This window comes from Lepus europaeus, chromosome 4 (assembly GCF_033115175.1).
Source record: "Lepus europaeus isolate LE1 chromosome 4, mLepTim1.pri, whole genome shotgun sequence".
Lineage (NCBI taxonomy): Eukaryota > Metazoa > Chordata > Mammalia > Lagomorpha > Leporidae > Lepus > Lepus europaeus.
Window position 1 is genome coordinate 57718509 of NC_084830.1, and position 16730 is coordinate 57735238.

The 16730-nt window shown below is 38.8% G+C and overlaps 1 protein-coding gene across 1 annotated transcript in view; it reads left to right on the forward strand.

The window, feature by feature from the left end:
• The window catches only part of CA1 (carbonic anhydrase 1), a 53457-nt gene that overhangs the window by 24558 nt on the left and 12169 nt on the right, over window positions 1–16730 (forward strand). Inside the window, exons 2-3 of the mRNA XM_062189519.1 lie at window positions 14900–14960; window positions 15416–15610. Of these exons, the coding sequence (XP_062045503.1) occupies window positions 14924–14960; window positions 15416–15610 (232 nt within the window). The 5' untranslated portion in view covers window positions 14900–14923. The remainder of the gene's footprint in view (window positions 1–14899; window positions 14961–15415; window positions 15611–16730) is intronic.

The window sequence follows — 16730 nt, forward strand, 5'->3', positions numbered from 1 at the left end:
TTCTTTCTGAGGCTTATCAGTTACACTTGGGCAATATTTATGGTTTATACAGTTTTGTGCATATTATTTTCTTTCTTATTGAAAAATGTTGTTTAATAGTGGTTACATATGGGCTCATTGATTTTCTAACTAGTTGTAAAAGATAAGATACATCAATATTTTCTCATTTTTAAGGATGTGGGTGTACAGTTAACCTGCCCAGGCTAACAATTCATGACAAAGTAGTTCCTAATTATTAGTTTAAAAGTTCACAGACAGTCTTCTCAGAATTTACAACAGTGCTTGGAATGGTTCATGAAACAAACGGAATTAAAAGATATGTTTATGGGGCTGGTGCTGTGGCACAGCGGGTTAAAGCCTTGGCCTGAAGCTATGGTATCCCATATGTGTGCCGGTTCTAGTCCCAGCTGCTCCTTTTCTGATCCAGCTCTCTGCTATGGCCTGGGATAGCAGTAGAAGATGGCCCAAGTCCTTGGGCCCTGCACCCACGTGGGAGACCAGGAGAAGCACCTGGCTCCTCGCTTCAGATCAGCGTGGTGCGCTGGTCGCGGCGGCCATTGAGGGGTGAACCAACGGAAAAGGAAGACCTTTCTCTCTGTCTCTCTCTCTCTCACTGTCCACTCTGCCTGTCAAAAAAAAAAAAAGTTCATGGAAAATGTGAATTATTAAAAAGCTATGCATGGATTTCAAAATTTTTTCACCAAAATAATTTATATTTTAATTTCATTTTTCATGAACTTGTTGAAATATCCTCAGATTTAAAATTCAATGTTTTTAAAACCATAAAATTGAAAGACACTATAAGTACCTCTATGTTGTGAATTAAAATTATCTATTAGAGATGACTTAGTTGTTAATAAATAATACTCAATAGCAGTTTTTAAAATTGCTTTTTAAAATAAAATATCCTGCAAGAAACATAATATTGAAAGTTTTCTTTAATTACAGTAATAAAAGTCATTACAATTAAGGGTTTCTTAAACTTAGATTTAAGATTTAAAGATTTAGATTTTTACACTTACAAAGTGTCAAAAAATTTGATACTTGGCAAAGACCAGCATTCTCAGTCTCCCAGCAATGATTGACAGACACAATCGGTTACCTCATTCCTCCCATTAATAGAACAGTGACAGGAAGGCTCAGTTTCCTAGTCCAAATATGAACATGAGTTTACTTCTAGCAAAGCTCATTCCCATGCCCTCATACCAGTGTGTCACACCTCCAAGTTCAGAAAACTGCATTTGTGTAGGTGTAGTCTCTTCTGAGCATTTGGTCCTTCTAAGTTTTAAAATATCATTTAATTCTTCTCTCTATAAGTATTTCTTTAATGCCACTGTTTTCTAGGCATGCTATAGATGAAAAGAACACAATGGTGAAAAATTGTCAAAGTCCTATCATCACAAAGATGTCATTTTAGAGATGGTTATGGACATGAACATATTTGTCTGGTGCTATACCATGAAGGAAATGATTTCAGCTTTCCCCCATTCAAAATGTTGTTACATTGGTGTATGTTCTTTCTATATCTAATTTGTTGTAGGATTTTATCTTCAATGGATTTGAATTTTATTGAATTGCTTTTCTCCATTTATTGACTTAATCACATGATTTTTATCTTTTATTGATGTATTATGTTTATTGATTTGTGTATGTTAAACCATCCTTACATCCCTGGGATAAATGCTACTTGTGTATTGTTGGATTCAGTTTGCTAATATTTTGTTGAGAAATTTTGCATCTTTGTTCATTAAGGATATTGGTTTATAATTTTCTTTTTGTGTATGTGTCCGTGTCTGGTTTTGTGATCAAGGAAATTTTAGCTTTGTCAGAGTGCTGAACAGTTCCCTTACATTCAATCATTTTTTTTAATAGTTAGATAATTTCTGTTAGTTCTTCCTTTAAAGTTTGTTACAATATGGCAGTGAAGTAATTTGCTATTAGACTGGTCTTTGGAGATTTTCTATTATTGATTCAATTTCATCACTGGTTACTGGACTGTTCAGATTTTCTGTATTTTCATAGTTCAATTTTGCTAAGTTATATTTAACCAGGAATTTATCTATTTCTTGTAGGTTTTCTAATTTTTTGACATTTATTTGTTCAGAATAGTTCCTAATGATCTCTTGTATTTCTATGGTGTCAGCTTTAGTACTTTCTTTTTTATCTCTGATTTTACTAGGAATCTGCTCTTTTTTTTTCTTAATTTAGGTAATGGTTATAAATTTTACTTATTTTTTCATAAACCAACTCTTCATTTCATTAATCTTTTATTTTTTTTAGTTTCTATTTCATTTAGTTCTGCTCAACTTTAAGTGTCTCTTTCCTCCTACTGGCTTTGGGTTTGGTTTTTATTGTTTTGCTCTTTTTTATTGTTTTTCTGAGATGCATTTTAGGTTGTTTATTTGGTATCTTAATTTCTTTTTCTTTCTTTCTTCTTCTTTCTTTTTTGATATGGGTACTTTACTGTTGTAAACTTCCCTTCTGAAAAATAACTAAATAAACTTCCCTTTATGTATTGCTTTTGCTGTCCCTATAAATTTTGGTGTGTTCGGGCTGGCACTGTGGAGAAGTGGGTTAAGCTGCCATCTGCATAACTGGCATCCCATATGGACACCAGTTAGAGTCCCTGCTGCTCCACTTCCAATCCAACTCCCTCCCAATGCACCTGGAAAAGTAGTAGAGGATGACCCAAGTGCTTGGGCCTCTGCACCCAAGTGGGAGACCCAGCTGAAATTCCTGGCTACTGGTTTCTGCCTGCTCCAGACCCAACCATTGCGATCATTTGAGGAGTGAACCAGCAGATGGAAGATATTCTCTCTCTCTCCTCCCTCTCTCTCCTTGTTACTCTGACTTTCAAATAAATAAGTAAATCTTTTTAAAAAGATGTGTATTGTGTTTCCATTTTCATTAGTTTCATTTGTTGTTGAATTCTAATTTTATTTCATTGTGGTCAGAAAAGATACATGATATGATTTCAACATTTTTTATTTGATGATACCCTTTGTGGCCTAATATATAGCCTATCCTTGAGAATTCTGTATGTGTACTCTGCAGTTATTGATGGAACATTCTGTAAATGTCTGCTAGGTCTATTTAGCCACGAGTGTTAAGTTTGACTTTAATACTATCTTATCGGCTTTTTTTGTCTGGATGATCTGCCCATCGATGCAAATGGGGTGTGGAAGCTGCCCTCATGTTGGAGTTAGCTCTCCCTTTAGATGTAGTCATTTTTGTTTCATGAAGCCAGGTGCTCTGAATTTAGTGTACGTGCAATCGTGTTCCTCATATCTTCTTGCTGAGTTGATCTTGATCATTATACTGTGATCATCTTTGTTATTTTCTACAGTTTTTGTCTTTTAAAAAATAAAAATAAAAAAGATTTATTTATTTATTTAAAAGGCAAAGTGGGGGGGGGGGCATGGAGGCAAGGATACAGAAAGAGAGAGAGAGCGCGAGATCTTCCATTTGCTGATTCACTTCACAAGTAGACACAACGACTAGCGCTGGGCCATGCCAAAGCCAGGAGCCTGCAACTCCATCTGGGACTCCAACATGGGAGGCAGGGGCCTAAGTACATGGATCCTCTTCTACTGTTTTCCCAGGTGAGTTACCAGGAAGTTGGACTGGAGGTAGAGCAGGCCGGTGCCATGACTCAACAGGCTAATCCTCCGCCTAGCAGCACCGGCACCCCAGGTTCTAGTCCCGGTCGGGGCGCCGGATTCTGTCCCGGTTGCCCCTCTTCCAGGCCAGCTCTCTGCTGTGGCCCGGGAGTGCAGTGGAGGATGGCCCAAGTGCTTGGGCCCTGCACCCGCATGGGAGACCAGGAGAAGCACCTGGCTCCTGCCTTCAGATCAGCGCGGTGCGCCGGCCGCAGTGCGCCAGCCATGGCGGCCATTGGTGGGTGAACCAACGGCAAAGGAAGACATTTCTCTCTGTTTCTCTCTCTCTCACTGTCCACTCTGCCTGTCAAAAATAAAATAAAAAATAAAAAAAAAATAAAGGAAGTAGAGCAGCCAGTTCATTTTCATAACGGTAGTTGTGCTCTTTCTGTATGAATTTGGGACACAAATAAGCATCTTTTAAAAAGTTGATCTGGTAATCATGAATTCCCTGCATTTGCCTTGAAAAACTTTTATTTATGAAAGATAGTTTGCTAGATAATGCGTTTTTTTGCTGACATTCTTTTCTTCCATAACATGGAATATGTAACTATGTTCCCTCTTTGCTGAAAGATTTCTGATGAAAACTATGCTGTTATTGTGATGGTGTTCCTTAAAAGTAAGCTTGTTTTGTGTTGTACTTTTGAAAATTTGACTATTATGTGTCATGGGAAGAATTGTTTCTGGTTATGTCTGTTTGGGGTGCTTTGGACCTATATTTAGATGTTCATATCTTTCCCCAGATGGAAGATTTTCAGCTATTATTTCCTTGAATAGGTTTCTATGCCTTTTCTCTTATCCTCTCCCTTGTGAAGTCCAATTATGTGAATTTCAGTTCATCTAGTGGTGTCCTACTGGGCTCCAGTGTTCTTCCTTGGGCACATACCTTACAATGTAGCTATTTATTTGATATTTTGGTTCTTTTCCATGTAGGGGGAGCAAATTCTGGGCACCTCTATTGACTATCTTGAAAGTTCTAAAGAATTATTTTTAATTATAAATTTTAACTTAAAACTCATAATTTAATTATCTCCATAGGATTTTACGAATTAATTTTAAACTATTACATTAGAAATTAGAGAAAAATAAATATGTGAGGAACTAGAAATGAAAAAGTTAAAATAATAAACACTAAGGTTCCTAAATATCATTTAAAATCAGATAAACAATGGGTTTTTAAATTTTGTAATATACTGGCTTTTTTGAAAAATATTTTAGGGCATTAAAAGAATCTTCAACAAAGTTAATTGGTGTTACTCAATAAATAGATATAATACACTGTTAATTAACTTAAACCAAATATCATAACAAGCAGCCTAATAAAAATGATAGTATGGTGTGATAAAGAAGAGGATATTCTCATGGACTTTAGTAATATCACAGAAATGGGTTCAAACTCTGTTTCTCCTCTTTAAATTTTCTTAGCTTCAGTTTTTTTGTTTTTGTTTTTGTTTTTGCCTTTTGACAGGCAGAGTGGACAGTGAGAGAGAGACAGAGAGAAAGGTCTTCCTTTCCGTTGGTTCACCCCGCAATGGCCGCTGCGCACCTCGCTGATCTGAAACCAGGAGCCAGGTGCCTCTCCTGGTCTCCCAGGCGGGTGCAGGGCCCAAGCACTTGGGCCATCCTCCACTACCTTCCTGGGCCACAGCAGAGAGCTGGACTGGAAGAGGGGCAACCGGGACAGGATCCGGCGCCCCGACCGGGACTAGAAGCTGGGGTGCCGGCGCCACAGGCAGAGGATTAGCCTATTGAGCCACGGCGCCAGCCGAGTTATTTCCTCTTGAAAAGTGAGAGATAGGGACCAGTACTGTGGCATAGCAGGTAAAGCCGCAGCCTGCACTGCCAGCATCCCATATAAGCACCAGTTCAAGTCCTGGCTGCTCCACTTGTGATCAAGCTCTCTGTAATGGCCTGGGAAAGCAGTAGAAGATGGCTCAAGTTCTTGGACCCCTGCACCCACGTGGGAGACCTGGAAGAAGCTCCTGGCTCCCAGCTTCAGATCAGCACAGCTTTGGCAGTTTCAGCCAATTGGGGAGTAAACCAGAGGATGGAAGATTTTTCTCTCTCTCTCTGCCTCTCCTTCGCTATCTGTGTAACTCTGACTTTCAAATCAATAAATCTTAAAAAATAAAAAAGAAAGAAAGAAAAGTGAGGGATAATAACCTGTTCCCTAGGTCTACTATGAGGATTTAATTAGATCTTAATTTTAAAGGACCCAACTGATAGAAGTCATTCAAAATAAAGTAGTCCTTTTTTAACTTACACTACCGTTCCCTAACATGAGTATATTGTGAAATAGTTCTATGTAATAATTGTGGGAATTTTTTTTAACTTTTATTTAATGAATATAAATTTCCAATGTACAGCTTATGGATTACAATGGCTTCCCCCTCCCATAACTTCCCTCCCACCAGCAACCCTCCCCTCTCCTGCTCCCTCTCCCCTTCCATTTGCATCAAGATTCATTTTCAATTCTCTTTATATACAGAAGATCAATTTAGTATAAAGATTTCAACAGTTTGCACCCACATAGAAACACAAAGTGAAACATACTGTTTGAGTACTAGTTATAGCATTAAGTCACAATGAACACCACATTAAGGACAGAGATCCCACATGAGGAGCAAGTGCACAGTGACTCCTGTTGTTGACCCAACAAATTGACACTCTAGTTTATGGCGCCAGTAACCACCCTAGGCTGTCGTCATGAGTTACCAAGGCTATGGAAGCCTTCCAAGTTTGCCGACTCTGATCATATTTAGACAAGGTCATACAAGACAGGGTGAGGATAGTAACCAATGATCCCAAGAGTGGCATTTACCAGGTCTGAACAATTATACAGCATTAAGTGGGGAAGAGGACCATCAGTACACACAGGTTGGGAGTAGAGCCATTGGAGGTAGAGTAGAGGTTATGATTTCGAAGGAATGAGGCCCAAGTGCGCTAGACAGGGTCTAGAACAAAGGACAGAGTCATTATTAGAGGAGCTAAGAAAGGTGCTGTCTAAGCTACAATTAAGTTTTCTGATTGAGAGGCAAATAGAACCTGATAGAAGGGGCTTGATAATAATCTGGTGGGCTTTAGGCCTTGTAAGTTCAGAGGCCCAGACCTATCTATCTCTTCCCATGGGGTATATCCTAAGGGAGGTGTGAACCTCCTAGGGGAAGGCACTCTGTTGACTTTCATTACTTGGCTGGCCTGGGAGGAGAGCTGGCCAGGTAAAGGCAGGGGGCATCTCTAACAAGAAATTTACAGTTCTGCCTGCAATGTTGCAGACCCTACTTGACCATCCCCTCAGCTGCAGTGGTCACTTTGGAAGTTGGGCTGAGTGAAGGGCTTTTCAGCTTAGAGCCAATAAGATCTGTGGCTCTGACCTGGGCATCCTTTGACTCCAGGGCAGGTCCATTTCCAGTGATCCAACTCTTGGCAGAGCTGCCAGGGCTCTTCACAAGCTGACTTCTGCTGAAGCCCAGGCTTACCACATTGAAAGCCACTGCAGTGGACTGGCCTGTTGGGTCTCCTTGAGGGAAGATCACTGTACAGATCAGCCATTAATAGGCCTGCCACCTATTGCTTCTGGTGCCTAGCTTACTTTTCCTCCTGGTTTGTGTTAAAGCAGACCAGAGGATGCAAGTCAAGGGAGTGCCCATGTCCCATCTCTAATCTTCGGTGGCCTGAACTACAAGTCTATAGTCACAGGCATGTTCTGTAGTAGTTTTTCTAAGGTAGACAATGCCCGTGAGGAAAATTATATTCTCACTTTAAAACTTTCTTTCCCTTTGGTCTGAAAGGGAGGTTTTTTTCTACTTACTGTATACTTCGCTGATGGCGAAGTGAATCTAGCTATGAGATTATTATTTAAGTTCTTATTTTGGCTATGCTATTACAGAGAAATGTTAGCCATCTCTTTTATAAGGTCTAAAGATTAAATTGTGTGTCCTACAGATTCCTTCATAATAGAATTAGTTTCCTACCTTGAAGAGAATAGAGAAATGAAAGAACAAGTTGGGCTTAGAATAGAGAAATGAGGGAGCAAGTCCTAGATCGCTTGCTGACAATAGCATTACTACATGAATACTTAGCAAACCGTTTCAACCATTAGATAACAACTTAAGAAAACATTTACCAGAAAGTCCAATGCCTTCTATAAACTTTAAGAATCATGTATTTGGAAACACCTCTTAAATATCTAACATGGTATAGTTTGTTTAACCAGTAAACTTAAGCACAACCATATAAAATGTTTTTAGTTTCTTTCTACCAACAAGTATAAAACATATGATGCAGAGATTCAGGTCACACAAATTAAAATGTATCTTTGATTAATTTTAGCAGCTTAAATTTATGGACAATCTTATCTATAAGCCAATTAAAATAAAATTCTTAATAAAATTTTCCCATGTGGACATACAATATGTACACACATATAACATAGCATAAGAGACCAATATAGCAATTTTAATAATAGCTTTTAAAATCTTTAACTCTTTTTGTAGATTGCCAATTGATTTGAATTGCTTTTTGTTTTTAGTACCCTCAGTTAACCATACTTTCTCTCAGTTGGTACTGTTAATACATTATTGGCTTCATCTGTTTAGAGAGCCATCCCAAAGTACTGAATACAATAGAAGTGGCTGGAAAAAGTCCATAGGAACCTATAGGAGGACAGCTAAACACAGAGCCAACAACGCTTTAGTTTTATGAGCAGCACATCATATATAACTGTGGATGACAAAAGACTTTAAGTCGCCATGTTTAAAATTATAAACTCATTAGCCAACAAGAGGCACTTGCTTACTTCACAGTATTTTTGAAAGCAGCTGTAGGATTTTACAAGTATTTAACCCTTTAGGCCTCTGGGGCTTTCTCATTAAGATAACTATCATGTCTAGTAACACAATATCATTAGACTTTTTATTTCTCAAACATTTGCATTAATAGCATTTCCATTATAGAAACTTAAAATTTAGTACCATGTCACATCTTGACAGTCCTTCTAATATACTCCAAATAGACTGATTAGTTGGTGTCTCTATAAGATGAGAGACATAGGTCCTTCGATTTTTTCAGTTGGGCCCAAACTGGAAAAACCAAAGTCCAGGATTTACTTGAAATTTTAGGGTCCAGATTGTATGAAACTTTGATTTTTTGAATGCCTGTCAAGAATGCCAAGAAGGCTCAAAATCCAAAATATCTGGTTGAAATAAGATTCCTTAAAATCATGACATAACATAGACCAAATTTGATCATTGTTACAAGGTGATTATTCAAATCTTTGAAAATAAGCACATAGGCCGGCGCCATGGCTTAACAGGTTAATCCTCCGCCTTGCTGTGCCGGCACACCGGGTTCTAGTCCCAGTTGGGGTGCCGGATTCTATCCCGGTTGCTCCTCTTCCAGGCCAGCTCTCTGCTATGGCCTGGGAAGGCAGTGGAGGATGGCCCAAGTCCTTGGGCCCTGCACCCGCATGGGAGACCAGGAGAAGCACCTGATCCTGGCTTCGGATCATCGAGATGCGCTGGCCACAGCGGCCATTTGAGGGTGAACCAATGGCAGAAAGAAAGACCTTTCTCTCTGTCTCTCTCTCTCACTATCCACTCTGCCTGTCAAAAAAAAAAGAAAGAAAATAAGGACATATTTAAATAACCCATAGCTCTTAATAAAAATTCAGCTGTTTTTCAACAATTAGAATTTGACGGACATCAAGAGAAGAAGTAGATTACTTTAACACATTGCTTTAACAGAGCATCAGAGTTTAATTCTATGTCAAAGAGAAATTGAGCTTCCTGTGATCTTTTGCTGTGAGGTTTCTTTCCTTTACCTTCTTTCATATTGGTGACCATGTTTCTGTGTTTCTGTGTGTAACACATCTTTAAGCATCTTTTGCAGGGCAGGACGAGTGGCAACAAATTCTTTCAATTTCTGTTTGCTATGAAAAGTCTTAATTTCACCTTCATTCACAAATGAGAGCTTTGCAGGATATAATATTCTGGGCTGGCAGTTTTTCTCTCTTAGTACCTAGGCTATGTCTTGCCATTCCCTTCTAGCTTGTAGGGTTTCTGATGAGAAGTCAGCTGTGAGTCTAATTGGAGATCCTCTAAGAGTAATCTGGCGTTTCTCTCTTGCACATTTTAGGATCTTTTCTTTATGTTTCACTGTGGTGAGTTGGATTACAACATGTCGTGGTGAGGATCTCTTTTGGTCATGTTTACTAGGGGTTCTATAAGCTTCCTGTACTAGGATGTCTCTGTCCTTCTCCAAACCGGGGAAGTTCTCTGCAAGTATCTCACTAAAAAGGCCTTCTAATCCTTTCTCCCTCTCCATGCCTTCAGGAACTCCTAGAACCCGAATGTTGGGTTTTTTAATAGTATCTTGTAGATTCCCGACAATATTTTTTAGATTTCTAATTTCCTCTTCTTTTCTTTGGTTTGACTGTATACTTTCCTGTGCTGTCTTCTAAGTCTGATATTCTCTCTTCTGCTTCACCCATTCTGTTTTTAAGGCTCTCTAATGTGTTTGTCACTTGATCTATTGAATTCTTCATTTCATTATGATTTCTCCTCACTATCACAGTTTCTTGTTCTACTAGTTGTTTCATTTCATTTTGATTCCTCCTTAAGATTTCATTTTCACGAGAGAGATTTTCTATCTTGTCCATGAAGGATTTCTGTAGTTCAAGAATTTGTTTTTGAGAACTTCTTAATGTTCTTATCAATTTTTTGAGATCCATTTCTTGCATTTCTTCTATCTCATCATCTTCATAATCTTGAATTGGGGTGTCTTTTTCATTTGGGGGCGTCATAGTGTTTTCCTTGTTCTTGTTAGCTTGGTTTTTGCGTTTGTTGTTTGGCATGTTGGAGATATTTGGTTTCTTCACTGTGGTGTTTTTTCTTGTTATACTATGAGTCTAGATTAAGTGGACTGTCTGCTTTTGATGGAACCTTAGAGGCTTGAGATGGGTGTGGCCTGAGGGCTCTGTTTGGTTCCTCAGTGTTGAGGGTGTGCCAAAGGTGACTGACACTCCCAGGTTAGGCGTGGTAAATCTCTCTTTCTTTCTTTCTTTCTTTTTTTTTCTTTCTTTCTTTTTTTTTTTTTTTTGATTCAAAAGGGATGTAATTCCGCACAGCTGAACATAATTGGAGGTAGTTAGCAGGCAAATGATATACCCACAGGAGCCAGAGATCAGAAGCTCTTTCCCAAGGACCACACAGGGAATCTGTGCTGCCCTCAGTGTGGGCTCCAATTCTCCTGCAGTCTCCCACTGGGTTGCCAAGTTAGATGCTAATCTCCTGTTATTTCACCCCTCCCCCCAGAGTCAGGTTTTTCTGCTAGGCTCAGGGCCGGTGCAGACCTGAGGTTGCCCTGTTTATGACATATGTCCAAAATGGCGCCTGCTCTTTGTCTTGCTCGCCTTTGAGAAGTGAGCGGAGAGAGAGAAATTCGTGTCCATATCAGTCACTTTTTCTTTTCTCTCTCTCTCTTCTAGTTAGCCTGGTGAATTTTTCCCCACGGAGTTTCAAGCCTCGTTCCCTCTAGTCTCCTCTTTCCACTTTCCCGCTGGTGTCTCGGGCTATTGAGGTTCGGCTCACCTTGCGTTCCAGCGCTGGTGTGTTGAGTCTGCCGCTGGTGTCCCGAACTTGGGCTCCTGAGTGTGGGAAATATTTTAGCATTCTTGATACTTCTTAATGTTCCTAATTAAGCAATTATCTATCAGGAGTATTTATGTACTTGTGCATTACTTTTCTAAAAATATAGTTTTTCCATCAATCTTGTTGCTCGTGATTCAATTTCAAATGCATATAGATTTATTCAGAATAGTTTCTCTCAGGAAAAGCAAAAAGCCCTTTTCCATATGTGCTTACATATTTGATGGCTTTAGGGAATAAACTGTTGGTTTAGAGGAGCAAAGGCTGTGTTGATTAAAATTCTTCGGTATGCAAAAGAAGTCCAGTGATTACAATCCTTAAAGAACATAATGGGACGAGGCCAAAGGTAAGAGAAGGAAATGTGAGATAAAACATTTTGGATTTAATGTAGATATTAAACTGTGAGAGGCGAAGTTTATGAAGAGAAAGAAGAATAAAGGTAAATTGCAGTGTGTTAGGACTTAAATTATGGGTGTTCATTAAATTTTACATCCTCCCTCTATTTAATTTGCTCCCTATCAAACTATACAAATACACCCTAGGCACATAATAAAGATAAAAGGTCACAAGAGTTAGGGTTCAAAGTAATTTTGCATCTAAAACTTTAGATAAATTATCATCCCATAGGAATGTTAAAACATTCAAGTGATGAATCATCATGCAATCGTGTAATGAAAAAGGATTTGAGCTTTTCAAATATGCTGATTTACTTAGTAGTTTGAACAGGCTAGTCAAAGAATACATCATAAGAATTAGGAAGAATAAGTGCAAGAGATCTTTGTACAGCAAGGTTACTATAGTTAATGATGGTTAATTATATCCCTTTTTAATAATTTTTTGCAAGGCAGAGAAAGAGAGGGAACTCCCATCCACTGATTAACCCCCCAAATTCTGATAACAGCTGCCAGCTGCGGGCGAAGCTGGGCACTGCAAACTCAATCCAGGTCTCCCATGGTAGGCAGAGGAGGGGGGTGGAAGTTGACTACTGAGGCCATCTCCTTCTGCTTCCACAGTCTACATTAACAGGAAGTTGGAGTCAGGAGCTGGAGCCGGAGTTGAGTATCAAATCCAGGCCCTGCAATGTGGAACCCCAGACTCTTAACCAGTAGGCTAAATGCCACTGCTTTTGTATTCTTGAAAAATGCAGAGACTGGATGTTAAGGGCTCTCATTACAAAAACAAGTATGTGAGGTAAAGCAATTGTTAATTAAGTAAATTCAACCTCCTCATAGTGTGTGTATGCACTTCAAAACATCATAGTGTACACAATAGAGACATACAATATCATTTGTCAAATTAAAAAGTTCAAAATTTAATTTTTTAAAAGGTTCCCTTTTAAACACTATCTTCTTGGGTGTACTAAAGCCATAGACTCCCTTCCCACTCTGTGAATGTTCATGAACTGCAGCCCAATCTGTACTGCTTTTAGCCACAAAGGAAGAAACAATCTCTCTCCAAGTCAGCCTTGTAAAATTCCTCCTGATCACCTTCTTCCTTTAGGAACTGAGACATCCCAGGTAATTGTACAGTGTGGAAGGAGGGACAACTGTGATCACATGAAAAGAAATTATTTTGCTGGCCAGCACCGCAGCTCACTTGGTTAATTCTCCGCCTGCTGCGCCAGCACCCCAGGTTCTAGTCCCGGTTGGGGCACCAGATTCTATCCCTGTTGCTCCTCTTCCAGTCCAGCTCTCTGCTGTGGCCCAGAAGTGCAGTGGAGGATGGCCCAGGTCCTTGGGCCCTGCATCCACATGGGAGCCCAGGAGGAAGCACCTGGCTCCTGGCTTTGGATCGGTGCAGTGTGCCGGCTGTAGCGGCCATTAGGCAGGTGAACCAACGGAAAGGAAGACCTTTCTCTCTGTCTCTCTCTCTCACTGTCTAACTCTGCCTGTCAAAAAAAAAATGAAAGGAAATTATTTTGCAAGCTTATTTTTATGTTGCATTTCCTCCAAGTTTGTTTAAAACACTGAAAGTATGTACTTAGCCGTAGTCCAACACATCCTAATCCATTTCTATGCCTCTCAAAAGTCATGTGGACCTTCTGAACACTCAACAGATGTCTTCTTGGCCCAGGCTTAAATTTAAATTTAAATTAAAAGAACTCTGAACATAGAAAAAAAAAAGAATAAAGAGGGATCACCAGTGTGGCATTTGGCAGAGATAAATATGTTTCTAACTCACGAGTTCAATTTATGGCTTTTTGGCTTGATGATGCTGCCAAAGTAATGAGCGTTCAGTAGAAATTTTTGAATTTTGATTTTTCAGGGTTAATGATACGTCATATGTAATATCTCAATATCCATCCTAAATCTAATGGATATGTTCCGAGCAGGTTTAGGGTAAGCTAGGTCTTCCATTATAACTCTATAGTAGTTGTAAGAGCATCTGTATTGTTAAGAAAGCAACTGAATTTTATCGGCTTCTTGGCTTCCTGCTAGTTGTGGTGAAGTTGTTTAATATCTCTTAACTACAAAATGATAATTATTTTATAGGATCTCTGTGTGAGAGTGAAATAAAATAGTATGAAAATGCTTTGTACTTTATAAATAGAACTCTACAAAAAAGGCTTTTGTTCAGACAGAATTATTTGATGTGGTATTTAAATACTGAGCCATATTTATTTTTTTTTTATTTTTTTATAAATATTTATTTATTTATTTGAAAGCCAGAGTCATACAGAGAGAGGAGAGGCAGAGAGAAAGAAAGGTCTTCCATCCGATGGTTCACTCCCCAGATGGCCACAATGGCTGGAGCTGTGCCAATCGGAAGCCAGGAGCCAGAAGCCTCTTCCAGGTCTCCTACATGGGTGCAGGGGCCCAAGGACTTGGGCCATCTTCTACTGCTTTCCCAGGCCATAGCAGAGAGCTGGACCAGAAGCGGAGCATCCAGGACTCGAACTGGAGCTCATATGGGATGCCGGCGCCCCAGGCCAGGGCGTCAACCTGCTGCGCCACAGCACTGGCCCCAAACCATATTTAATTTTAACATTAATAAAACTCCATTTGTGAATTGCAATATTGCTCCATATCAAGTAATATTATCCTAGTATCATAACTAATAGATGAGATATTAGTAATTTTATTATCTATCTTTATCTATATAAAATACCACCCTATATATATATAAATACCATAACTAATGTATGATAAATTATCAATAATTTTATTATCTAATTTTAAATTAAAATAATGATAGTAGCTCAAATCAGCCTGTAAGTATGAAGCCTGAACAGGTAAAAATTGAAAAGGTGAACAAACATTTTTTACTTAGAAAATCTAAATAATTATATATATTCAATCACATTTTCTACTATTATGAGAGAAACAGTGGTTGTTTTATAAAATAAAAAATTTTGATATTTTTCTATTACAACATAAGCAAATAAAACAATTAAAACTGATGTCACTTTTGTAGACTTATTTTTACAACACCTTTTTTTTTTAAGGTATATTCACTTCCTGATAAGCAAAGATGATGAAATAGTGGCCTTTTAAGGGCAGAGAAGTTTCTATAAAAAGCCTCAAGTGACAGCTTAAGGTATCTACTGCATCTGTGGTTGCAGTTACTCTACGCATTCATTATTTTTCTTTTCAGAAAAATAAAACAAAGTAGGAGATCATGGCAAGTTCTGACTGGGCATATGAAGGCCAAAATGGTAAGAGTTCTTCTGTTATATGATTTAAAATAATAATTTATTTTCTTTTTTTAACAGAAATGTTAAGCATTTAAAATAACTTTACCATGTAGGTTAATGGTTTGAGTTGCCTGTATTGAATTATTAATAATTCCTTTGCATGTTTTTAGCAATTGGCTTTGGAGTATGGATGTATATAAAATCTATTCAATACTTGGGAGTATGTAGTAGAAATTGATTGCTCACAGTAAAATATTTGTAGCTTGACTGTAAAAACTATATTCACAGTGTACCATTTTGTAGTATAGTACAGAAAAAGGGACATAATCAAACAGAGAATTTACATTAAGCTAAACAGACTGCCACTTAAGATGCCTAAATAAAGCAAACATTATAATTTAGTAAACTTTATAATATATAAACCTGGAATCAAGCATTTGATAAAGTTTTGACTGTACACATCCTTACTGTGGTAGGTCCTGAACACTGGAGCAAGCTGTATCCCATTGCGAATGGAAATAAGCAGTCTCCTGTTGATATTAAAACCAGTGAGGTGAAACATGACACCTCTCTGAAACCTTTCAGTGTCTCCTACAATCCAGCCTCTGCCAAAGAAATTATCAACGTAGGACATTCCTTCCATGTCAATTTTGAAGATGACAGCCAATCAGGTGAGTTGGAAGACCTTTCTGATATCTTTCCTTAGAGTTGGCAGGGAAGATGTGAACAATGGGGCATGATATCAAGAATCCATCCTAAGTCTTTCTGATGTGTGTACCATTGCTGTAATCTGGTGAGACTGAGACTTCCGGAGTGCACCAGGTGGAGAAGGTAGCCTTGGAGATCTCTGTGCTTTTTCACTTTCCATTTCTTTTGGTCATTCCACTATCTTTATGTTCACTTAATTCACTGTAAGTAAGCCTTTTTGTTCCTACAAAGGACTAGTGAATGAGCCACGAATATAGATAGTGAAAAAGCAAACATATTCTGTTTGGGATGAGGGTGAGGGATCACAGTAGAAGAGAGACAATGGAGTGATTGAATTATCCTCACCCCCTAGAATCTAACACATTTCCTGCAACATAATCAGCTTTTAATAAATGCTTATTAAATAATATGTTAAGTGACAATTTCACAAGACAGTTCTACAGACTTGAAAGATCAAACTTAATTTGGCACTTCTGTAAGGTGCTTAGCCTGAATTTTAGGCACCTTGGGGCTATGTCATTTATAAATATTGATCAGATGTGGTATAATATGCAATTAAGGACTCATATGATGTACACTCTAAAGTGATAGGTCATTTGGGGCTCGTGCCATGGCTTACTTGGTTAATCCTCCACCTGCAGCGCCAGCATCCCATATGGGTGCCAGTTCTAGTGCCGGCTGCTCCTCTTCCAGTCCAGCTCTCTGCTATGGCCCAGGAAGGCAGTGGAGGATGGCTCAGGTGCTTGGGCCCCTGCACCCGCATGGGAGACTGGGAGCAAGTTCCTGGCTCCTGGCTTCGGATTGGCGCAGCTCTGGCAGTTGCTGCCAATTGGGGGGTGAACCAATGGAAGGAAGACCTTTCTCTCTGTCTCTCTGACTGTCTGGAACTCTACCTGTCAAATAAATAAATAAATAAAGTGATAGGTCATTCAATGTTAAATTTTTAAAAGTGACCCCCTGTCCTAATGTCCAGGGGTTCTCAACAAAGCTATCACAATATACTGTTGTGTCCTCTTCAGGTACAAAATATGAGATGAGTAATTTGATACTAAAAATAAACTACTAAATATTTTTGATGCATAC